The 25,047-nt window shown below is 39.5% G+C and overlaps 3 protein-coding genes and 1 long non-coding RNA gene across 4 annotated transcripts; 1 reads left to right on the top strand and 3 right to left on the bottom strand.

The window, feature by feature from the left end:
• The first annotated feature begins 609 nt into the window (after nt 1-609).
• LOC116286860 (uncharacterized) lies at nt 610-14,156 on the top strand. The gene is made up of 4 exons (XR_004195998.2): nt 610-687; nt 978-1,082; nt 3,345-3,400; nt 13,459-14,156. It is a non-coding gene; the product is annotated as an uncharacterized LOC116286860 (long non-coding RNA).
• Nucleotides 1,148-4,837, bottom strand: LOC116286858 (putative Ras-related protein Rab-33). The gene is made up of 2 exons (XM_031693443.2): nt 4,373-4,837; nt 1,148-2,900 (listed from the first exon to the last, which is right to left on the bottom strand). The coding sequence occupies exons 1-2, from the start codon at nt 4,598-4,600 to the stop codon at nt 2,388-2,390; spliced, it is 741 nt and encodes a 246-aa protein (XP_031549303.1). The 5' UTR covers nt 4,601-4,837; the 3' UTR covers nt 1,148-2,387.
• On the bottom strand, nt 6,906-8,513 carry LOC116286857 (5-hydroxytryptamine receptor 1F-like). Its single transcript, XM_031693442.2, has one exon. The coding sequence runs from the start codon at nt 8,307-8,309 to the stop codon at nt 7,062-7,064; it is 1,248 nt and encodes a 415-aa protein (XP_031549302.1). The 5' UTR covers nt 8,310-8,513; the 3' UTR covers nt 6,906-7,061.
• On the bottom strand, nt 9,692-16,123 carry LOC116286855 (uncharacterized). The gene is made up of 2 exons (XM_031693441.2): nt 15,590-16,123; nt 9,692-12,600 (listed from the first exon to the last, which is right to left on the bottom strand). The coding sequence occupies exons 1-2, from the start codon at nt 15,957-15,959 to the stop codon at nt 10,421-10,423; spliced, it is 2,550 nt and encodes an 849-aa protein (XP_031549301.1). The 5' UTR covers nt 15,960-16,123; the 3' UTR covers nt 9,692-10,420.
• Between the last annotated feature and the right edge of the window lie 8,924 nt (nt 16,124-25,047).

The following is a 25,047-nucleotide window of genomic DNA, read 5'->3' as shown; positions in this document are numbered from 1 at the left end:
TAAACAGCTCCTGTTTGTGTACAGATGTACAAAATATTGACTACACTTTCAGGTTTCTATAATTTGTGGTGGCTCATAACCAAAACCACGACAAACTAGAATGGGATTGCGGTTCACGGCACAGAGTTAAGGTGGCTCCGGTAGTGCTTTTAGTTGACCACAGTCCTGATTCAAAAACCGGCAAATAATTAGAGAAGCACAGGTGGTATTCGCTGCTCATGCCCCCCTCCCCGGGAGCTGCCTCTCACCAATGCAATGCGCGTTGATCCGGGTTCGATGCCCGGTCTCGGTGTCATATGTGCGGAGTACCGATCGAGGTGCTTGTTGGTTCTCTCCTGTGCCTCAAGGGTTTTTCTCCAGATTCTCCAGTTTTCCTCCCTCCACAAAAAATTAATGTCTAAATTCTAATTACGTTTCCCTCCCTCCCCAAAAATCGAATTCTAAATTCTAATTTTGATCCATCTGCTATGCCCATCACTGTTTCCTGTATGTAAGAATACAGGGGCGGCGGAACCGGGGGAAACGCATGAAATTTTTTGGCGCATGCGTCTGCAATCAAACAAAACAGCGGTCATTATCACATAGCGCTAAATATAATATTTCAGTGCCTCCCCCTCCAAAGATTTTCAGCTTCTGCCGCCCCTGGAATGTGATATCTCAATTCATTTTCTCTTCCAGCTTTCAAATGTAAGTTTTTCAAAACGCGTTACGACAAAGAGAAATAATGGTGGGTTCTACTGGTCATGGCATTAATCATCTACGGTCTAAGGACCGACTAACCTCTCCGTTTGGCTTTGGCATAGTTTCCTGACCGGTCTGCAAGTCTTCGGGTAGCGGTAGGGGGGCCAAAATCTCTGGCATAGACATATAAATGCATCGCGCTGCCATATTGTGTTACAGTGCTACGTCTGGAGGCATGGCTACAAAAAATCAAACGTACGATAATAAAACATATCGAAAACTAATTTTCCTTGCAGATGGACTTGAGCTTATTCGGGAGGAATTCAAGACGCATTAGTGTGCATTGAGCTCCCTCCTCATTTCCCCCAGTGGGGGTGAAGAGTGGGAAGTGGCTGTAAACAGTAAGTGTGCAATGCGGATGCTATAGACACTATTGTACTTTAAATATTAATGATAATATAATAACTAGCACAAATTAATATTCATTTAATCTACTTATAAATCTCATACTGATTTGAAATATAAACTATGCAGAAATAAAAACTTTGATTAATTAATGACATTAGGACATTCTTAAAACTTAATCATAATAATTATTTATGTACTCATTTAGATATTTTTATTCTATTTTTAATTTAAATACTTTTAATACTATAACTATTACTATAAATTTCTGAATAATTAACAAAATTGACGACTTGCAATAACAGGTCACGTGACCCTATCCTTCTCAAAACAAATAAATGAGTCAAAATGAAATGGAAAGAGCACCTCAACTTTAGCAAGACAGCGAAGCTTCAGCATGAAATATTGGCTATTGGATAAATGACATTAAATATAAAATCAAATATTTTAAATAAGGATTTGCAAGGGAAAAGTGTTGGCTGGTTAACTTTTACTATCCAGTGCATTTCCCCATACAAATCCTTGTAAAACATTCAATTTTATGTCCAATGCCATTTCTCCTGTTTCGCTTATTATGGGCTGAAACTCCGCCTTCCTACTAATGCTGAGATGCTCTTTTCATTTCTGTTTTTCATTCTGACAAGACTGCTCCTTTTAAGGGAGGTAGGGTGACCTATTAGTGCAAGTCGTCTATTATCATGCAATCCTCGTTTTCTCGTGCTTAACTATTAAACAAAGAAATGATATTCTAGGGAATGACACGTTATGAATGAGAACCAATATTGCAAAGCTAAAACAGTCATTTGAAATTCAGTAAAAGCATGGTTATATAAGGACATTTGCGATACTAATCTACAGAAAGCTACCGCACCATGGCCTTGCTGCTTTTCTCTAATAATGTCTGTAAACATTTCCCCAGGTGATGGTTTTGAAATAAACCGAAATATAGTGTTCATCGTTTTCTACTTTTTCTCGGTTGGAATTAAAACTAAATTGGTTTAAATTGGTGTTACATTTATTTTGTTTTACCCAAAGCTGTCAGCAGGCACTGGCTTTTAGCTAACTTAGCCATGTTAAAATCAAGGAACACACTATATGGAAGTCATTCAAGGTTTTGCAATGTAGTAAATAATGAATGTGAAAGTCTCAAGTCAAATCAAATATGACAGAATGAACCTTGGTCCCTTCAAATAATTTCAATAATTAATGTCTAGTAAATAATTGGAATGAAATAAAATGGCAATACTAAGATTTAAATTTTACAGAGTCTAAATAGAAGTATGTACAAAGTAATTTCATAATTAGTGTGATTCGCAACACTTCTTTTTATCCTGCTTTTCCTTTCCTTGCAGTTTTATGCGTTTTGACCTTTTCTTTGACGAATGCCGCTTGCTTGTTTTTCCCCCATCAGCACTAATGATTTCTGCCAAGCCTTCTCCTCTCTTCATAATAGGTTTATCCTTCACAAGTTTATGTGCTAATGTGAGGAATATTGAGTCTATGGTTTCTAGTTCCTCATTGTTTTTGGTTGATATCTCCCACAAAGGCATGTTATATGAATCAGCAAACTTCCGAGCTTCATTTGAATTTACAGTTCTTAAGTTCCCTAAATCACATTTATTTCCAATCAGAATTCTGGGTACATCCGGTGCTTCGGAGAACTGTCCATATTCATATAACCAGTTGCTCATTCCTTCGAAGGATGATTTGCGAGTTATGTCGTACATGAAAACGACTGCACTTACGTTGCGATAATAATGGGATACCATGCTTTTTCGAAACCTTTCCTGGCCCGCAGTATCCCATAATTGCATCTGGGAAAAGAAATACTATATCAGTTATGATAATTAACCTTTAGGTAAAATCAATGCTGTTGATATCATAGGTTCATAAAAAAAATTATATATTGAAATTTATTCAACTTTAACAATCTGAGGTGGATAAAAAGCCTTACAGGTCTAGGACCCAATTACAAGGCAACCAATACATCAAAATAACAAATTGTAGGTTGATTTTTGTAGAGGGAGGAAAACTGGAGAACCCGGCAAAAAACCTTCAAAGCACAGGAGAGAACCAACAAACAACTCTACTCACATACATGTATAACTATGAGCCCAGCAGAGCATGAACCCTGGTCCCATTAGTGAGAGGCGACTGCTCCACCCCCTACGCCACCCATGCTTCCCTATTTATTATTTCAAATACTTCAGTAGTTCATTTTTTGCCATGCAGCAACTATAATGTAATTCTTTCCTCAGGTGAATGATGTATATGACATGGGAAAACAAGGATAAACTATTTTAGGAGGAATGAGGTAATGGAAAATCATTATCATTATCATAATAGTACTGCTGCGAGCCATTAAGTAATATAAATAGCAACGCTATTCTTGGCTCTAAGAATGTGTTGACATTTGGTTCCTGAACACAGCTAGTGAAGTACCAATGTCAAAATTCAGGGATGGGTACTGTGCCTGAGTATGAGGTTGGACTACTTGGCTACAAAATGTCTGAGCACTTATACATGCTCTAATCTTGCTGTGGTTTCACTAGTGGCCCCACCCCACATCCCTCGTACCAAATGCTCAGCTAGCATATCTTCTTGGCAACAAGGAAATCTTAATTCTTTACTTTTTCATGACTACATAATGTAACTACTTACAATCTTAGAATGGGAATTTAGTTTCCCCTTTCTGTTATCCTGCCACCACTGTTATTATTTCCATAATTTTTCTTGCAATGTTCTATATCAGCTTATTTGTTTCAAATTTATTTTGTGCACAGTGGGGTCATGTGACATGTAAGTGCAAGTCTCCGAATTTGGAGCTGTTTGTTCAATAAGTCTACATGTGCCTTGAATATATGGCCACCTGAAATTCCACTTGCTAAATATATATAAAATTCAAGAATCAAATAATGATGTGGCATTGTGACTGAATATTCAATAGCTTTCTCCAAATATATCTATGCAAATATCATGCAATAAGCTTAAAAGCAATAACAAAATTTATAAATCTAAAAAATAATATGTCTTCATTAACAATCAAAACAAAATAAAAAACCATTTTCAAAACTACAGAGAAAGTTTACCAAGTTTCCCCCCAATAAATATCCAGTTATAAAATGTAAACAAATTGGTATATTTTGGCATGTTTTCGAATTTTGTTTTTGTAAACTAATATTAATCAATACATAATTAATTCTTGGGGAGCGATAACAAATTTTAGCATTAGTCTTTTTCTCATAAAATACAATTTAATATCTAAAAATTAATAATACTATCTAACCTTAACAGTATCCGATCCAATCTGTATTTGTTTCTCCCAGAAGTCGACTCCTATCGTAGTCTCAGTCCTATTAGGAAATCTTCCAGTACAAAACCTATGCGCCAAACAAGTCTTTCCGACGTTGCTGTCTCCAATAATAATAATCTTAAATGTCTTCTCTGTAATTGGCGGTTTAGATTCTTCATTATCAAGCACTTCGTCTTCTCTGTCGTAAAACGATGACTTCATGGAAAAGTTCGAAATATTTTTCTTTGGACGTCTTCTTCCACACGAACGTAAAATAGCGATGTTTTCTAGATTTTTCTTCAAAAAGTTTGACCCCAAGTCTTGGTTCTTTCGTCGAGGGACAGAATACTAATACAGGGAACTCCAAAAGAGTGAGAATTATTTTAAAAGAGGCCAGGAATACAATATTTTAGCGAATATTCTTGGTACTTTGTTCTTTCGCATTCCAGAAACTTTGGTTGTCACGTGCTCATTTGGCAAGCCGCTGTTTAGGAAATTGCAGACTCGTCTTTTTTTTATGCGCTGACACCAAGGTCTAATTCTCATTTCTATCCCTCATTAGAATATGATTTTAGATAGAGAAAAATATTAGAATTATTCTAAATTTCAAGTATGCCCTTCCGCAAACCTCTAGGAGCTTTTTGCATTAAGTAGTAATTTGATACATGTTTGTAAGCTTCTCAAGCTCCCCGCTGACATTAAAGTTATGGAGCGTCTCCAGTCGTGTGCGCATTTCATTTTGTCGACATTTGACTTACCTTTAAATAATTTTTCTGAACTAATGACAACAATTGATTGCACAAAAATTGGTCTGAGGGCTCACCGTCTCGAAAGCCAGAGAACGATATATTTAAAAATTCGTACAATATAAGACAGATTCTCAAGCTGAATTCACTTAGAAAATCCATCGCATTAAGGTTCAGAGAGAAGAAGATGTAACGATCGCCAAGAAGAGTTATAAAGAGTTATTATTTTCCTTTGGCTGTCTGTGATCAGTGTAAGCGGAACCTTTTTATTAAAGTAAGCAATATCCTTAAAAACACACTCGTTGAGAAAGTCAGTTTAACAGAGATAGCCGTCATTCATATATATCATTTTTCAATTCGGATACTTCAGACTGTTATTTTATTCCATATTAACTATGTTTAATCTGAATAGGTCGCCAGCTAATATTGCATTTAATATTCATCACAAACAGAGTTAGAAGTAATCACTTCATGAATTATTGATAATGAGTTAAGACCATTTTGAACGTTTAAGGTCTCTTATTTGCGGGGGCTGTCCATTTAAATCCATAAATTATTACTATGTAAAGCGCTTTGAGACATACAAAATGCGCTATATAAGAACCTCCCATTGTTATTTTTTTATCATATTTTTGTTCGTTATTCATGTTTATCTTCTTGGGTTTGCGAAAAGAAAGTTTCAGCCGAAACTTCCAATTTATTTGTGTTTTCATATAATATCATAATAGTAAATTGCAAAAATGAAAAAGTTTTTTAAAAATTCTATTTAAGATCTCATTAATAATTCATGAAGGAAACAATAGAATTCATGAGGTTTTATCAGATTCGTTTTCATTTGCATAAACTTTAACTTGGATTTTCTCTGTCAAACTTGGTTCATTTCGTAAAGAATCCGGTACAATATGAGAACATACATCATGAGTTTTTTAAGCCGTTTAATAAAATCGCAGATTGTGTTTTATCGGATCTAAAAACACTTGGCTGCGAATCGTGTTTTATAACCGATTCTTCGTGTGCACGCCGGACGTTATATACCAAGAAAATAACAACTTAAAATTAATTATGAATGCTATAAACTCGATTCCCTGATATGTTTTAGGGAACTATGATGTGAATAAGTGTAGGAAATTTCAGATCGTTTCATCGTTTCGTTTCCGATTTGTGTGAATGTTATTTTTTAATCGTTTCCGATTTGTGTGAATGTTATTTTTTAAAGCTGATTACGTGTCTGAAAAGCCAAAGAAATAAAGATATTTTTTCCAAATCAAACAATTTTAGTGTTGTACTAGTTGATAAAGTAGATTCATACATGTCTGAAGTGAATTTGATAAATTTTTGTCATAAAACTATTGTTTTTGAAATTTTGTCCGCCATGTTGGATGATACTAGATATGATCCAGCGAGTTCTCGCCATACATTTACACTAAAATATCGGTAGCTTTGTTCGCTCATATCTCGTTTTAGAAATTCTCTAATGCTCCATTCTTTTGCTCAGCGTTGTATTATAAGTAGCTCTACATGGTCATAAGCATGGCCGTAACCAGAACTTTAACAGGGAGGGCGGTGCACATCGAATAAAATTGGACCATTGATCAGTTTTTACTACCAACTCAGTGGCGTAACTAGGGATCTTGCAGGGAGGTGCACAAGCAATGATTTGAAGAACCAAAAAAGAAAAAAAAAAAAAAAAAAAAAAAAAAAAGAAAAGAAAAGGTAACCGAAGAAAGGCAGAACGACCTGATAAGGATTGTTGGAAGCAATTTGAACATTTCATAGTCAAGTTACCACTACTGATCCTTGTAATTTAATTAGTTCCTCAAACCCTTTATACACTACAGTACTCAAAACCCTTTCATATACAGTAGCTAGTCTTTACACTATTTACAATAGCGAGTATTTACTACGAGGTACAGTATCTCAATTAAGTTTAGTACAGTTTATTCTCTTAATAGTAGTTTACAGTTCCTCCAGAGTCTAATTAAGGCACATCTGAACTGCCTATATTTCCAGGTATAGATAAAAGGGTTTACGCAACTATTAGTGTAGCCTATCCATAGACAAATAAGACTGGCTTCTTCACTTAATTTACGCCTTAGAAAAATTTCTAACGCTAAGATCAAGCAAAATGGCGTCCAGCACAAAACGTATAGCCCTATGACGATTAGAAAGCTTCTTGCTACGCGCATTTCGTTTTTGGTGAAGTTTTTGTCAGAATTTTTACTTGATCCGTCAGAATCTGCTGAACTGTGGAGAGAATGTTCGAAATCTGGATTCTTTGTGTTAATAGGTCTCTTAGGTCCAATTATCCATGGCGCTATGACTATGTCGATTAGGGATTTTTCAACCCAACGAAAACCAGCTGTTTCAGTATCATTTCCATTGATTTGTCCATTTTGATGTGATTGGATACTCTGTGACTTGATCTCTTCCGCTTTTGATACTTCTAATGCTAGGTTCTGCGTCGTCCGTGCGTTTTGCTCTACAAATTGATTTTTGGTTTTTACAGATATTCTGAACGATTGCTGTGCTGCAATTCGCCTTGAATGTGAGCGAGCAACCTTGAAGATTTTCCAGTAACAGTAACTCATAGACACTAAGCTTAGTCCATACGTGAATCCCAGAACAAGAAGAGCAAAAACTAACGTGTCAGAAGATCGCCAAACGTCTTCTCTACAAGTCTCGAAATTAGGAATAAAACAGGAGTACGAACTGATCCCAAAAACAGGCGGTAGAGAAAATCCAAGCGAATAGACCCAGATCAGGATACACAGGGAACATGCTCTCTTGTGTGTCAGAAAGTCCAAGTATCGATATGGAGACGTAATGGCAAAATAACGGTCCAGTGATAAGAGAGTTAGATTCATGATTGAACAAATACAAAAGAAAAAATTCCCGACCCCAAGAAAAGTCTTAAACTTATCGTAAGGGTGATTTTGTGGATTCACCAGCGATGCAATTGTTATGGGTACAATGGTTAACGCGACGAGCAAATCGGCAATAGATAGACTCATTACGAACGAGTTGGCTTCCATTCGTCGGAGACTTTTCGTCCACAGTATTACTAATATTACCAGTGTGTTACCAAGAATTGCCAGTCCATCAATCACGGAAAGAAACAGGATAAATACTGTAAGCTTCTCGGCGCCCCAGGATGAAGTTACGGTGTTTCTGGTAACATTCAACATTACTGTTACGTGTCAGCAGACTCAGTTAAAATCAAAATTATAACCGATCAAAGCAAGCTCCTCCAGAGACTGACCAGGTGATAATAATGCTAGATATTATTTATACATCCCGTTGGCCGACTTGCTGAGATCAGTACCATCAGCCGAATGCAAATGTCGTGCAAGCTGATGACTGTTAAAAACTCCTTTTCAGGCCTGTAACAGGTGTAGAGCTTAATTGGAAAAGGGTGACGTTACTCTCGGATCTAATAGCATTGTCCACAGATCTCGAGTTGAAAATATTGTCTGTTAAAGCTATTCAACTCAGTTCTACAGGATATATGGGCGGAAGACGCCTCATTAAGTCCTCATCTTTCAGTTCATCAGAATATAATAAAATTTACTTGATTAGCGTAAGAGGTTTTTGAATTTTTCTTCCCCCCCCCCCCCCCCCCCTCTAGCTAAGATTCAAGTACACGTACATGATGTACTTGAGCAATATCATTCATTTGTAAAATGTGTAATTCAAATCATACAGTGCGTGACGCACAGAGACACTTAGTGATGGCTCACCTTAGCTCAACAATCAAGCTTGATTGAAAATTTAATATTTATTAAAACTAGGAACTGCTGGTGGGCAAAAATAAGATTTTTTTTTTTTTTTTTTACATCTAATTTTTTATTTATTTATTTTTTACAATATTTTTTACAACATTTATAATTCTTACTTGACAACAATACAAAAAAAAATTTTTTCTTTACAGAGGGTCGTCTAATTTACAATGCTACTAATTTTTTAATTTATTTATTTGAACTATATTTTAGATATCACTATTTCATCCGAAGATTTATTCTCAGTGACTGTGAACTAATGTAGGGGCGGATCCAGCCAAAAATACGGGGGAGTGGGGGGCTCGTCCGAATTTTGCTTTACTTGTATTAAATATCAGGGTTCGTACAGATTTTGTAATACAAAATTTAAGGACTTCTTTTGGACTAATATTTAATTTTCAAGGACACAAGATCAACAACAAACAGAAAACAGTTACATCAAGCCCAAAATAAAAAAGGAAATTACGTTAATCGACTGAATTATTTTCATTTTGCTCCAAAAAACTTGACTCATTAATTTTGATCCCTAAAACATTATTTCACATTAACCAAGACTGATTCAAGGACTAAAATTAACATTTTCAAGGACTTTTGCTCCAAATTCAAGGACTTTTCAAGGAAAATTCGTAATCAAGGACTTTTCAAGGACCTAGATCAAAGATCAAGGACTTTTCAAGGCTGTACGAACCCTGAGTATGGGCCATTACAAATGGAAAATACTTACCCTTTTCACTGGGAAATTTACATTTGATGATGGAGTTGGGAGCCTCTAGGAAGGGAAAAGGAAAACCTGAAAATAGAAACTTCTTTATTGCCATAAATATCCTTAAAATGTGAAAACGTTACTATATTGATAATGATAATAATTGATAATAACGTAGAAACATAATTAAAGGCACAAAATGAGCTTGCAGCTGAGTCTGGGAATCATTTAACGGCTGAACGGAACTTTCATTTTTTTAATCTAACAGCACAAAATACTAAGCTCAGCGAATTAGACGCTCACGAACATTTTGGTCATGGATTGGGAAATAGTTTCTTTTATTGCTGAATAAATATATGTCTTGCTTCTATAATAAGTGAATACATAAATAAAAAAAGCAATTGCTCTTTAGAAAATATAAAAAGCTGGAGCTCAAGGAACGAGTTCCCTTCACCGTTTTCTCCCGCAGAGGGAGGGGTAGGGCAACGTCTGTACGCAGGCTAGGTAATAAGATTGTTTAAAAATTAACCACCGTGAAGAAACCTTTAATACATTTTAGTGACTTAAACAAATAGATTGTGCACTTCTTGTTTTTTTGGATTGCGGTTGTGTCAGACGGCAATTCAAGCTTTATTCTAGGGAAGCATAACAGTTATATGTTGAGCCACATATAGATTACGAACACTTTTGTTAAGTTGACCTGATAAATATAATCGAAATTGGTTGATTTGACATTTTAAATTTTACTCGCTTTTAAGCTCTATACCCAAAAAAATAAATTCTTTCAAGATTATAGTAATAAGAGTGTATGAACGTTTTAAATAATTCCAATAAATGTAAGACTAGAATCCAGCACAACTTCTCCTTTCGCGACAGTATAAGGAGTCATTGTTTTGTTATCTAGCTTTTTTTCCTGATTCATAATCGATTGAATCTCGGAAGAACCCGAAGATGATACCTCATCCAATAAAATCCCATAGTCACTGTTAGAGTAAATCGATGAACGTTCGTCTTTGTGAACACTGGAAGGGGTATTGTAGTACGGATCGCTGGATGCCGATCTTCGTTCGTAATTCTCACTATAACCAGCGTCACTGCAATCGCAGGGAATCATGCCTTTGCTGAAATGATTCCTGTTCATGTAATCAAAGGAAAACACATCATGTCGTTTTGTCGGCTTCTCGTCTTGGTATGAAAATCCCGTCCTCTGAGAAGACGCGTGACTATAATTTTCATCACATTCATTGAGCGACGCCTCGTGCCAGGAATTCCTCTTCAATGAACTATTTGCCGACGGGAATGAATTTCTGTTAGGTGTGGAGTTTCTAGATCGGTCTTGTATTGCTGGGATGTAGTTTGGATGGCTAGGTGACACAGGAAGTGTATTCCCCGTATTCTTAGTCAGAAGTTGCTTGAGTGGTGATTCACCGATGTAAAAGTCGCGATTCTCGCTACCAGCATATCGTTGTAACGCCTGTGGGGTGCAGTCAGATTTTCTATTCTCCCTCAACGAAAGGCTCCGCTTGATATCTCTGTTCTCACGTAATGCGGGTTTATTAGCGTCACCAGTTGGAGTACAAGACGCAGACAGCGAAAATTGACGTGTTTCTTTCATGGAGTTAGTTCTCGATACTGGTCTACTGTCTAGACGTGTAGTCTGCGCATGCGAGCTCCACGGCCTTACGATGCCTACTGCGCATGCGTTGTTTCTGTCTCTTGGATAGTCAAGTTTAGCTTGGTTCGTAGGGGGAAATCTTTCTGCTTCTCTAATTTTATTTGTGCTATTTCTTTCTCTAAACGAATCGGGCTTTTGTGGCAAAACGTTGTTTTTAGAAGTGATTTTTTCAGCATCTTTGACAGGTGTGCTTTGCCTGACAAAATCACTAGTATTGAAATATATGGCTTTCTCAGATAGTGAAGATTTCTTAGCGTATTCCCTCGACAAAGGTCGTGTAAGGTGCTGGTTGGGTGTTGAAATTCCTGTACTCTGTTCATCTATTCTCGATGTAATAATATCATAATCAACTGGTCTTGGCGCCTTGTTGCTACTGCCTGCAGTAAACGTATTACTTCGGACCAGATTGGGACGTTTTTTGTTGCGGGCAGCAAAAGAATTACTCCTTTGGATTTGTGCAGGGTTTTCGCCCTGGCTTTCATTTGCTGAATCTAATGCTTTCCTTTTCTCATCTGGCTCGACTTTTGATTCTAATATTTTATCAACACTAGATCCTGGTTGGTCTATAGGTATGGCATCGCTCCCTGGCACCGCAGACTCGACATTTTTATCATTCATACTATCAGGTTTTTGATGTGGACCTGTTTCTGAGGCTGCTCCACCATGTTTGCCTCTAATAAAGCAAGCTATTTGTCCCCAAACACTCTTTTTTGGAGTCTTGTCATTCATCTTTTTTGAATGATTTTCACTTCTAGAAGAAGTATTAGTTCTCTTTTCTTTCTTATCGGATTTCAAGTCTTTATATTCCTTGCTAATTAGCGAGTTACTCTCCTTTGAAGAACTCCCCTTATTATTGGTCTTTTTCTCTCCTCTTTTATGCTTCTCACACAAAGGCGCATGCTCTTTCCCTTTGGAAGTTTGTACTTTTTGCGCATGCGTAGAATTCAGTTTATGATTGGTAGATTCGCAAACAACACACGGGACATGTTTTTCATGCGGTGTCTTTTCTTTCACAGATGTCGTTTTCTTTTCCTTCTTGTTGTCTTCAGAGATGTCACTTTGGCTGTCTACCAGCACAAAGTAATCATTTCCCGACGAATAGACTTTGCCTTCCTTGAACAGTATTCCGAGGGAATCTCGTATGACGTTCGGTTTAGGCACGTGCACGTACTGGTACGTATGTGCGAGGTACTCAAACACATGTTGTTGGCTACTTGGGAGGTTGTTTTTGTTCAATGCTGCTATTGCTTCGTAAACAGCTTTTGTCAGAGGTAAAAATGGTGCCTGTTGGACGATCTCCGTGTCGACAGACTTGATCATTCCTGAAAGAAATACAACGTAAATTTAATCTCAAAGAAATATTACTACACTTGCCTTATAGTAATGTGTCTATCGTACAGGCAGACTGTCAATAGACTACTTCGACGATACGGCGGCTAATTTGCCAGGGGGCAAAACAAAACAAAGATGACGGAAAACGTATAAAGTTTCCTGTGTGTTTGGTCTTCTTTTATGGGTAATTATACACTAGCTGCCCCCCGATCCCCGGGACAGGGCGGGAGATTTTACTTTCACGTAGTGTATAGAGCAGTTTTCGTATGACTGGGAAAATATCGGTGGTGTATTAGTGCCTTACCGTGACCTTCCCGTGATGCAGACGCTTTCTAGTATTTCGAGTGGCTATTTTTTTCTCACGCAATGTGATTGGTCTGGCAGTATCGTTACCGCGTCTGCGCGTGCGCGGACGGTAAGACCGTGCTCGTGCCGATAGCTTTTCACAGTCATACGAAAACTGCCAGTCTACAAGTAGTGCAGGGCCACTGAACCATCAACTCTTTAGGGCACCTAAACTATTAATAGTATCGTCTCGAAAAATCTTGAAGGAAAAAAAAGGCTTTATTTTCAGAGGGTAAACTGATAACTCTCAGGCCCTCAAAAGAAGAATATCGATCTTGGACAGACACAGATAGCTATCGTCTGCTTTGATAAAAGGTGTCTGTGATATTTCCATTTAGAATCTGCAATCTTCCCGAAATGACGTTATATTGTTATAGAGAAATTATTGCGTAAATACTTGATTAAAATGTTAACACCCCATCATTGTGGCGTGCATGCTCGACTGCTGTGCCTTTATTATCACGCAAACACTTATTTAACTACTCTAATCTTTCTTCTTTTAGGACATATTATCGTGGCCCAATCATTTCTAATCATTCCCACAAAGAATAGCGAAACAAAGTCGAGAGCTGCTGAAAAACAATGCTATGAGAACAAATCTCAAAGACTGAATCCTATTATGTTGCAAATGGATGAATTGAGCTCAAAAGACTGTATGCAAAGTTATATATATCTCTGCGTGACGTGTTGCATAGGAGTACAGCTACTGCAGTGCTGATGCATGAAAGAGTCAATACCCATACAATCACCCACACGTATAGATAAGACATCTTCTGTCACAATACCGAAACAACATCTAACATTTTCTTTTTTTATAAAGAATTTTCTGGAAAAATATTCTATTGAAGTCAGGATTTTCAGTGAAAATATACATTCAAATTTAGTACATAGTAGCTTGATAAAGAGAGAGAAAAAACTTTTAAAAGAGACGGGTTTAAGGTTATGGAAATATTTTAAATAATTTCGAGGTCGTATCGCAACAGGAACGACCACATAGTGTGCAAAATCCGTATAATTTGATCACAGCTTAATTTGCAAGAACAGATGCATTTGATTAAAAAATGCATGTATATACCAAAGTATAATTATAAAAACATCTTAATACAAAGAAGGTTTTGTTTACAGGAATGCAGTACTTGAATGAGCAGTACGTCATTCTTTGTCCAAAATCATAAGCACCATTGCACCTTAAGCTCTTTTAGATAAAAAAAAATTATTAAAAAAATTCAAACTAAGAGACAAGTGTCGGAAAAAATAAAATGATTTTTTAAATAAATAAATAAATAAATATTTTAATTTTATACAAAGAAAGAGAAGAATTTACTCGCAACTTAAAATTTTTTTGTCGAAATTCAACAAAAAAATTGGTCGGAATTTTGGCTCATTTAAATTTATTTATTGTAACACTCAATAGGTTTCTGCGGATGTCTATACTGTCCGCCATAACACACGTCTTTTTAGCGCTTTGTTTTATGATAGAAACAACAACCTCGTGGCGAAAAAAAAATCAACGAAAACAAGGCAATGAGAAGAGTTTTTAGTAAAGAATTTTTAAGTCAGGCTCAGTGGTTTTACCGGAATAAATACCAATCGATCGGTATTTTACAAAACACACAGCAACACAGAATGGAAAGCAAATGGCCTTTTGGAAAGATAGTATTATGTAAATATAGAAACTTCAAAGTATCGTTTACAGTTATAGAAAAGAAACGTATAAGTAGGATTTATAAACAGAGAAGAGAGCTTTGTAGTATCATAAGCAGGATATGTAAATGAACGCTAATAAAAGAAGAATGGTTGAACACAGTAGATAGTGTTGGGCCACGCTTCCTCACGAAACACGAACCGTAAACAAACCTCCTTGAAGCTAAAGGTTGTTCTTTCGTGGTATCAGCTGTTCTTGAGGTGATACCCCAATAAACTTAATAGCATGGCTATACGAAATAATATACTTAGCTATAAAACGTGGATGTACAAGTAAAATCAAATTTTCACTTGAATAATTAGATGGTGGATATTCACTGGACGGAGAAGCGAAATACAAGATAAATAGCGCCGCAAGGTCAACAACATCACCAGAACGTTCTGTTTGATGTTTTTGATTACTTTACAACTAAACAAAAAATATCTAGCTCCTGTACGAGGTTCAGTTGACTAATTTTTTTACAGATCTGAGAATCGCTGATATATCGAGGCTCACAGATAATCCACTTCAGCAAAACAGTAAACTCATTTGAAATTTACCGCACGATTCAAACTCGACAAGCCGTCAACCAAAATCAACTTTGATTATCATGAGCTACTTTAGAAAGAAAAATAAACCCCTTGCTTTAAGTAAATTGCTAGTAGGAGCTATCTCTGTTGAAAATTTAAAATGAGAATATTACACGTATGTTTTGATGATAAAGTACGGAATAAAATAATGTGACGTTTATAAAGCATTTAGTGAAAAGTTGATCAACGCTAGCGATTAATAGGAATGATGAGTGAAATCAACAACCCCTGTGGGTTAGTTTGTCAAACTCATCATCACTTTGAATACGATGAGCATGGCGGACTAATGCATGAAGATCTAACGGTGATTTCAGCTCATTCACCGGTTAGCACATGGAGTCAAAACAGTGAATTACTTACCGAGCTCGCGTATATTGAACTCTTTCGGGCTCCGTAGGAATCGTCTCCGCCATGCTTCTTTTATAACCTCCAAGTCTTCAAGCGGACCTTTAGCGAGAAGAGTAAATGGCTGAATCCATCCTGCGAAGCGAATTTCTGACAGGCTTTCGTTGAGTCTGGTGTGTAAGGTAGATTTGTTCTCTTCTATGAAGGAATCGAACAGAGCCTTCCCTGCATATTGTTGTGGTTTATTTGGGTCATTTGTGGTACCGTTCTGGTCAGTAACATCTAGAGAAGACGGAGTAAGTGAAATCCCAAGTACATTGCTAAGTAGAATAGAACATTTTGGTGTTCTGGTGCAGTCACGGATCGTTTTAGAACTTGTGGCCATGTTTCATGACGACCGATAGGCTGCCCTGTTAACTCTCTGAGCAAAATAACCCGACCATACAACTCTGTCGCTTAACTAATTCATAAACCTTTTCAATGCTGTTGGTTGCGAAGGTGTCGATCAAGTTGTCAATCAAAGACGTACAACCGCTTTGTAATGGAAATCAAAAAACAAACCATAAGTGAAGAACCGTTTAGACCTTTGGCCTAAGTAAACCACAAACTATCTAATGATGATGAAAATATAGATTTTGGACGATTATTCTGTCAGTTAATAAAGAGACGTCGAATTTGTTTTAAATCATTGCGTTGCGCACAGTTAAAAAAATATTGCAAATTAGGAAATTGAAAACTTGGGATTTACACCTGCAGTAATGCTGGTGGTGTTGGTTGTTGTATGGGTCAGTCCTGTTGATTATTTTTTACAGTATCGTATTAAACTACTCGAATTCTCGAGTACCCGATTCTCGAAACACTTCACACGTCTTGAATTTTCTGAAAAAAATAATTTCTTACGAAAGCTCTTCTTTTTGGAGTAATTTTTCAAACCAAAGCTGCTATAAATATAAGTCAGTAATCCTCCCGTTCTCCATTAAAAATACCATTTATTAATTCTACTAAGGCTTATAACTAGAAATACTGATTAAGAAGCGTAGCATATTGAAATATCCAAGTGAATTTGGCTGTGTTTTCACCGAAATGTTAACTTGCCTAAAATTCCTGGAGGTGTTTTAATCTGACAACCACCTATCAAGAATTGGCCCATTTATTTGGTAGGACAACTTAAACCATCTTGCTAGGTAGTTTAGCTTTGCCTTATTTCCGGTGTTATATTTAAGCTAGTTTAAATTGTCCTAGTGAAAACACAGTCTTTCTTATGAGACTACATCAAAAATCAAAAATGTTTGTGGTGTCCTGGTTTACGTCTTTCACTGAGTGTTCTGATTGCAAGAGACTCGCAGGAAATTGGAGTTTTAATAGTTTACGCACCAAGAGGCCTGAGGATATGTAGGCTATTAACTGTGCTTTTATATATATTTTTTTCTCGCGGACACACTTCAAAATGAAACCCATCTTTGCGCGCGCTTTAGTTTTTGAACTCGCGATTTACTGATTTTATTTGCGTTCGGGCCTTCCAGCGGTACTTAGCCGATTTTCAATAAGTTTTCGCCCCGGGCCGCGCCTTGATTGTGACTTATAAAATACGGCAAAAAGTCTAAATTATGACTTCATATTCCGGTGGCTGCCTGCACGAATGGTCAAGGAAAGACTCACCAGATGTAGATTTTTTTGTACATCATAAAACATGGAAAGGAATAACAATGTGAAATATTAAAGGCGGAAATATGGAGATTACTGGCTTAACAGATGCTGAACTGTGGCGCTTAATGGATTACTGTATCAAAACACACGACGGAAATGCCGTAGTTTACATCAAATATAAAGACAGTTGTCCATAAATAACAATCAAATGAATATTGTAAGTAGTATAGGGAATGGGGGTTCCAGCGCAATCTCAACACGGGGTAAGACCCGCGTCAAAAATCCACCTACGGACGACCCCCACTCCAAGTGTGGTTGAGGGCAACAGCGCACTTAAATATGTTAGTCTATATATGGAGTGCGAAGAATGTAAGAGAACTTTTAAGAAAGAAGCGGATTTGAAAAAGCATTTGAAAATGAAGACGAAGTGTATGAGCAGTTATGATTGTGGATGTGGTAAGAAGTTTGAGACTAAGGTTAAATTGTTTTGGCATTGTCAGGACTGTGAGTACGACTACGACGACCTAAAAAGTGCTTGGTATTAGGTATAAAATATTTCCTATTATATAGATGGAATCCCAAAGCAACTTCAGCACGGTGACAATACCCGGTAACGGTGAGATTGACGTTAGACAGTTTTGGCGTCAGTCAGAAAGGAAGGTTAAAAGGACTCTCCGAAAAGGTATAGAAGAATTAGGAGCCCTGAAAGCGAGCATAATGGTAGAAGTAAGTTTGTCAAAAGACGAGGTAATGACGACAGCAATGTTGCGATCAAAGTCGTTAGTGATATTAGAATCCACGAATCTGGATAGGTCACTCAGTGAAGCCTTAGAAGCAATAATGGAGTCGCTGTCTAACTACACGAAAGAAGGATCGGGTTGGACAGTAGAGGAGGTTGAAGGAATAGAGATAAGTATAGCTAGGTACGTACCCATACGAGGGGGGAGTTACGTACCGCTACCAACGTGGGTAGAAAGGAAGAAGGCTATTGTAAACGTGAAGAATGAAGACAATCGATGCTTTATGTGGGCAATCAGGTCTGCACTGTATCCAGCAGAGAAGGATCCCTGTAGGACAAGTAAGTATCCCACAGATGATTTAGAGTGGGATGGTGTGGAATTTCCCATGCAGTTGGTAGACATCCCCATATTTGAGGAAATAAACGATCTAGCAATTAACGTTTACGGAGTCAGAGAGCAGACGATAGTACCGTTAGTTCTGTCAAAAAGTAAAGGAGAGCGCGTACATTTATTCTACCACGGCGGACACTACTCATGGGTTAAACACATTAGCAGACTATTCTACAGACATACTAAGCACAAAGGCAAAAAGTACTTCTGCGACTGCTGCTTGCTGTCATTTACATCCTTAAATACCCTAAAGAAACACGATGAGATCTGCCGCGGAGTCGAAGAAGTGGCGCAACGGATCCAGATGCCCACCAACAAAGAGCTTTCATACGCAGACCATCAAAAGCAGATGCAAGTGCCTTACGTGATATATGCAGACTTCGAAGCGTTGATAACTAAGGAAGAGCAGAAACGTGGCGCCACGAATAAGGTAGGATTACACGAGATCTGCTCCTTTGGTTACATAGTAGTCAAATCAGACGGTAAAGCAAACCCTCCTGTGATTTACCGAGGTAAGAACGCAGCTAATGAGTTTCTAGAAGCATTGCGAGAAGAGGAGGGGGAGATTAGAGAACAATTAAGACGTCCAAAGAAGATGGAATTTACCAAAGAGAACCAGGAGGCTTTTAACAAGGCAAAAAAATGCCACATTTGCCAACATACGCTTCTTCAGTTTGGAAGACGAGCCAAGAAAGCGTGGGATGAAGATGGAAAGTATCTAGGAGAAGCTCATTTTAAATGCGGGAAGTATGCTAAGAAAGGTGAGAAGCCGGGAAAGCCCTCCACGCACTGCATTCACTGCCACAAAGCATTTGTTGAGGATTTCTATGTGGATAAGGTTAGGGATCACTGCCACATCACGGGTAAATACAGAGGAGCGGCTCATTGGAAATGCAATATAAACTTCAAAGTAAATCCAGACATGGAGATTCCGGTGTTCTTTCACAACCTCCGCGGTTACGACTCCCATTTGCTACTACAAGGAACAGACGGCTCCGACGTCAAATGCATACCCAACAACAAAGAGCGCTACATGTCCGTAACTGTGGGTAAGCTAAAGTTCTTAGATTCGCAGCAGTTTATGGCGGACTCCTTAGCAAACCTCGTAAAGTATAACACCAACTTTCCCATTTCCAGTCAATATGGCGCGGAAAGGAAAGGAGTCTACCCATACGAATACATGGATTCCTGGGATCGATTCAAAGAGTCCCTACCACCCAAAGATCGCTTCTACAGCACCCTAAACGAGTCCGGCATAAAGGATGAGGAGTACCAGCATGCGTTAGACGTGTGGGAAAAGTACTCCTGTGAGAACATGGGGGACTACCACGACATCTACCTAAGGTCTGACGTAGTGCTGCTTGCAGATGTTTTCCAAAGCTTCAGAAAGATGGCTATGGAATATTACGGATTGGATCCCGCTAATTTCTACACGGCTCCTGGGCTCAGCTGGAGTGCTTTGTTAAAGAAGACAAATGCGCAGTTGGATCTCCTAACGGAATACGACATGTATCGGTTTATGGAAGACGGTATTCGTGGCGGCGTATGCGGGCCCAGCCGACGTTACGCCCGCGCAAACAACCCCTTAGTAGAGCACGACCCAGAGAAACCAACCACATACATTTACTACCTGGATGCGAATAACCTTTATGGTTGGGCAATGTCACAGTACCTACCTGTGAGAGACTTCGAATGGGATCCAGTGAAGCCGATAGACTTCTACATGCAGGTAGGAAAGGAGGAAGACAAGGGTTACGTTTTAGAAGTGGATCTGGAGTACCCAGAGCGCCTGCACGACGAACACAATGAGTTCCCCTTAGCACCAGAAGCGATAGAGATACCATTTAAGCAGCTAAGTCCGCTGCAAAAGCAAATGTGCCCTGGTTACAAACCGTACAGGAAACTAACTATGAACCTGATGGATAAGAAGAAGTATGTGGTACATTACCGCAACCTGCAGTTCTACGTGCGACACGGAATGCGCGTAGAGAAGATCCACAGAGTCCTAAAATTCACGCAGGAACCCTGGATGCGCCCCTACATTGACTTTAACACGCAAAAGCGTACCGCAGCGAAAAATGACTTCGAGAAAAACCTCTTCAAACTGATGAACAACAGCGTGTTCGGAAAGACAATGGAGAACATCCGCAAGCGCGTAAGCGTAAAAATAGTCAGCACCAAAGAGGAAGCAGAAGCATACGTGTCACAGCCAGGCTTCGTTAGATACGTAGAAATGCTGAACTTCTACGTGATTCACATGAAAAGGGCAAACCTCTTACTAAACAAGCCCGTTTACACAGGCTTTACGGTGCTGGATCTATCGAAGCTGCTTATGTATGAGTTCTACTACGATAAGCTTAAGCCAAAGTACGGAGACCGCTGTCGCCTCCTGTACACAGACACCGACTCCCTAATTCTAGAAGTGCAAACGGAAGACGTTTACAAAGACTGCCTCCCCGACATAGACGAGTACGACACCAGCGGTTACCCGAAGGAGCACTTCCTTTACTCTGCGAAGAATAAGAAGGTAATTGGGAAGATGAAAGACGAAATGTTAGGAAAACCCATAGTAGAGTACGTGGGTCTGAAACCAAAGATGTACAGCGTGCTAAAGTTAGACGGCGTAGAAAAGAAAGCTAAAGGCGTAAAAAAGTACGTGGTTAAGAAGGACATTACGCACGAGTCCTACCTCAACGTATTACGAACACGCAAGGAACAGCGGCATAAGATGAACAGCCTGCGCAGCTATGGTCATCAGATACATAACGTCACGCAGGAGAAGGTGTCGCTGTCTGCATTTGACGGTAAGCGATGGATGTGTGATGACGGAGTGCATACGATAGCTTTCGGACATCACACGATAAGCAGTTCTTCCATGACGAACCCACGTGTGGGGCCATCGTGAAGATAATACAAGATGGGCTGACCCTTCTTAGCTATTACGCTTCGGATCTGGTAAGTTTCCAAAGACCAATTAGGATCCGTAGCTCTTTTGGATCCTCCTTCTAATTCACCCGGCTCATAGAGATATCGAACCGTGACATCACCTAATCTCTTTTCCTGGGGGAAGACCGCCCTCGAACTTCTGACGTAGGACTTGTGTTCCACGTGTTTCTTTTTTATGGCATCCCTGGGTTTCATTCCCGTAGCCCTGGCCGCCTCGTTGTTCAAAGCCGCGACGACCTGGGGGAGCCTCTGAGTCCATTCCCTGTTGCGTTTGGAGGGATCTTCCAGCTCTTTCCAATACTGGTACCCAAAGAGGCGCTCGGCCAGAGTCTTATTGAATCTTTCGACGATGCTCTGACCCCTGTGGTACTCAGCTTCAGCTCTCCTAATCTTGGTGTCGTGGTCTTTCAGGGTCTTAGTAACCACGCCCATAAACTCTGTCCCCGCATCCACTTGCAGCAGCTTGGGCCATTTCAAGACGCGCTTATAAATCCTACCTAGGGCTTCTGCGACTTCCCCAGAATCCTTGCTGGTTATGGGTTCGGCGTCCTTGTATCTGCTTGCGATATCAACTACGGTCAAAGCGTACCTATAGGTCTTTTTTCTCACCTTGTCATGCGGTAAGAAAAGCAAATCCGCCTGATGAACTTCATTGGGGGCATTTACGGTAAAGCTGGGCCTGGGAATGTACTTGGGCACGGGAAGATAAACCTGCCAGAGGGTTTGTTTTTTTAACCAGTTCTTAGCCGTTTCATCTGATACCCTGGCCGCGGTCGCGAGTTTCTTGATGGCCGACGCTCCTTTCCAATAGCCTTCAGGCCCATAGTAAATCCTCTTGAGTTTATCCTCTACGCGGCCCATTATATAAATTTGATTCAAGCGAAGGATAGGACAAGATTGATCTTGCGTCCGTTAAAATCCACCGTCTTTCCGTCCACCTTAATGGTGATGTTTATGCTTTCTACCAAATTAGACAAGTCATAGCTCAAAGAAATGGGAGTGTATTCTACCAGGTCAAATGGATTACCCTGAGGTAGAAACTTGGACATAAGAGAAGACTTTCCTCCATTGTCGTAACTATGGACTAAATCGCAATAGACTTCGTAAGAGGATGCGACTTTCCATTTCACAGGTATGGCTGTGTTGGTAATCGTCTTGCCCGAGGCACATAATAAAGATCCCAATGGGTCAGACTTTCCAAAAGTCATTGAATAATTTGACATATTATGTTTGAGGGTCATTTCGTGCGGCAATCCTGTGGTGAGAGTATAACCGTGTTTTGCTAATTCCTTGGCCAGTGTGATTGGCGTATAATGTCCATCGGGCAGCAATACGGCTTGATAGTTAGATCCTCCTGTATGCTCAGTGACTATGCCCCTAATCAGGTTATACCAAGAATTGTACAAAGAGCAACTAACCAGCCGAACCTTATGGGCTTTAATGGGGGGATTTAAATAAGTGGTAAAGTTATTTTTATCGCTTTCCAAAAAGACGATCATATATTTCAGGAAACACAGTTCCCTTCGTTAGAGCAGATACGCCAAAGCTACGCCTCCCGCCAGCCCTGCGACTCCTACAAAGACCAATTCATTGTCTTTTTGTTTCTTAGAAGGCTGATAGTAATCCTTAAACTGAGGCCTTTTTAACCCCGTTAATGCCGCGGGGTGTGCTTGCGCATAGAGCTTAAAGGCGTAGTCTGTATTTTCGAAGTTCTTATCCGCCTGCATTTTGTCTTGGTAGTTCTTGTCCAACCAATCCCTGTAAGCTTGTCTTTTTTCATTCCAAGCCGCCACGTCTCGCTGATATTTCTCCAGCGCTAAATCATGCCTTTTCCTTTCGGCAGCCAAATCTCCGCTGCGATCACCTCTAACTAATCTATCCAAATACTGACCACCATGATTAGCTCCAGTGAATGCTAAAGCTGCAATAACTCCACCTGCGACTAAGCTAGCCATTTATACATTAGGAATGTACTTTTCCTTCTGTAGGTAATTCTTTGCCATGATAGCCCCGCCTACGGCAGCGGTCATCTTAGCAAAATTAGCGAAGCTCTTGCTTGGGTCTTCAGTAAAGTCTTCTTTGAGCACTTTCTTACCTACCCAACCAATACCCGCAACGATGGAAGTAATGATAGCTGCTTCTTCAACAGTTTTCAATAACGCGGTTGACATTATATTACAAAGCGAGAAGGAAAATCTAGGTCGCCGCGGGTGATAAATTTACTCCATTTCAGGGATCTTACTTTTTCTAACCTCCACAGGTGCGTGATATGTTGGTGGTTCTACTTTTGGCTTTGCTGCCCGCCATTGTAAGTAAAGGCTGCCTGCAGCTATGATGACTCCTAACGCGCCGATGACGTACCCAGGATTAATAAAGGATTCCTCTTCTTTTTCCTCCACCTTTTCCTCCTTTTTTGCCTTGTTCTTTTTATTCATCTCCGCGAGCTTCTTTCCGGCAGCGACTCTGCCTGGAGATTTAGCCTTGGTAATCTTGGTATCTTCTACGGGTGGTTGTTCTTCGGTGCCACTCATCTTATATTAAGGGACTTGAAGGACTTGACAAGTAACTTGATGACGACTTGACAATGACTTGGCAATGACTTGGCAATGACTTGACAACGACTTGACTAAGTACTTGAGGTGACTTGACAACGACTTGACTAAGTACTTGAGGTGACTTGACAACGACTTGACTAAGTACTTGAGGCGACTTGATCAGGTTCCTGGAAGACCTTTTCGACTTCTCTGTCCTTCTTGAAGTCCTTCCAAGACACCAGTACCTCCTTCAAGTCGACATGCTGAGCTACGTGAAGTGCCGCAGAGGCGACTGCCATTAACTTACCGCACTTCAAAGACAACCACCCGCAGGTTATCTTAAGTTCTTGGGATATGACATAGTCATCTCTTATGTCCTTCTGTAGTTGCTCCACGTCGTCTATGGGCAGTGCAAGTCCAAGCAATTTAGTCGCAAGTCGGATAGCGGAGTCTGCTACGGCGTCCGTGGTCTTACTTGCAAGGGCGGCCTCATACCTCTTATGGAACTTCTTGACTTCCTCTTCCGACAGCTTATTAACCTGCTCATGGGTAAGTTCCTTGCCTATCATTTCTTTACACTTCCCAGAAGACACAAGGATGTTGAGTTGTTCCTTAAGGTTACTTTCGTCTAACTGCGCGGGGACTTCATCTAAGAGCTGCTCAATGTCCATATATGTTAATGGAATACGGAAACCTCAAAGAGAAGATCATCTTGGAATGTTGGTGCGTTTTTAAATGCCGCATGTATTCGTGTAACTGTTCCTTGGATATCTCACCGCCGTAGTCGCTTAAGATGGTTTCCAGGTCAGACTTACTTGGAGTATAAAATACTACGAGAGAGCCTATGTTTTCCCTGAAGGGCTTAGAGACACTGGTAAGCTGCTGGGAAAGCAACCAAACGCTGATATTGTCGTGTCTACCGCTGAAGGCGAGCTTAACGAGCTCGGAGGTGCGCTTTTTTACGTCGTCCCCGCAGGCAATGTCATCCAGTATGAGTAAAGTCTGTGTATCTTTAGGGAATTGCTTATGCCAGAACTTCAAATGGCTGGATAACTCGTTAGGGTCTAAGATATCTACAAAGAAGTCGTCATCTTTCACTCCTATGCCCGTCCAGGTGCGGTTATTCACGTAGGTGGGGCATAATAGCACGATGTAGTCGAAGCGGTATCTAAAGGGTCCTAATAGCTGCTCCACGACGAACTGGGTCTTTCCGCAG

This window comes from Actinia tenebrosa, unplaced genomic scaffold (assembly GCF_029948245.1).
Source record: "Actinia tenebrosa isolate PJP-AT-01 unplaced genomic scaffold, QUT_ActTen_1.0 PGA_scaffold6__47_contigs__length_16458017, whole genome shotgun sequence".
Taxonomy (NCBI): Eukaryota; Metazoa; Cnidaria; class Anthozoa; order Actiniaria; family Actiniidae; genus Actinia; species Actinia tenebrosa.
Note: the sequence above shows the minus strand (reverse complement) of the source record. Positions and strands in the feature narration are given on the sequence as shown.

Coding starts and splice junctions, on each gene's coding strand:
- LOC116286858 (XM_031693443.2), bottom strand. CDS start 4,600: ATGAAGTCATCGTTTTACGACAGAGAAGACGAAGTGCTTGATAATGAA. Junction 2,901..4,372: donor TTGGATCGGATACTGTTAAG/GTTAGATAGTAT, acceptor TTCTTTTCCCAG/ATGCAATTATGGGATACTGC.
- LOC116286857 (XM_031693442.2), bottom strand. CDS start 8,309: ATGTTGAATGTTACCAGAAACACCGTAACTTCATCCTGGGGCGCCGAG.
- LOC116286855 (XM_031693441.2), bottom strand. CDS start 15,959: ATGGCCACAAGTTCTAAAACGATCCGTGACTGCACCAGAACACCAAAA. Junction 12,601..15,589: donor GTTCAATATACGCGAGCTCG/GTAAGTAATTCA, acceptor TATTTCTTTCAG/GAATGATCAAGTCTGTCGAC.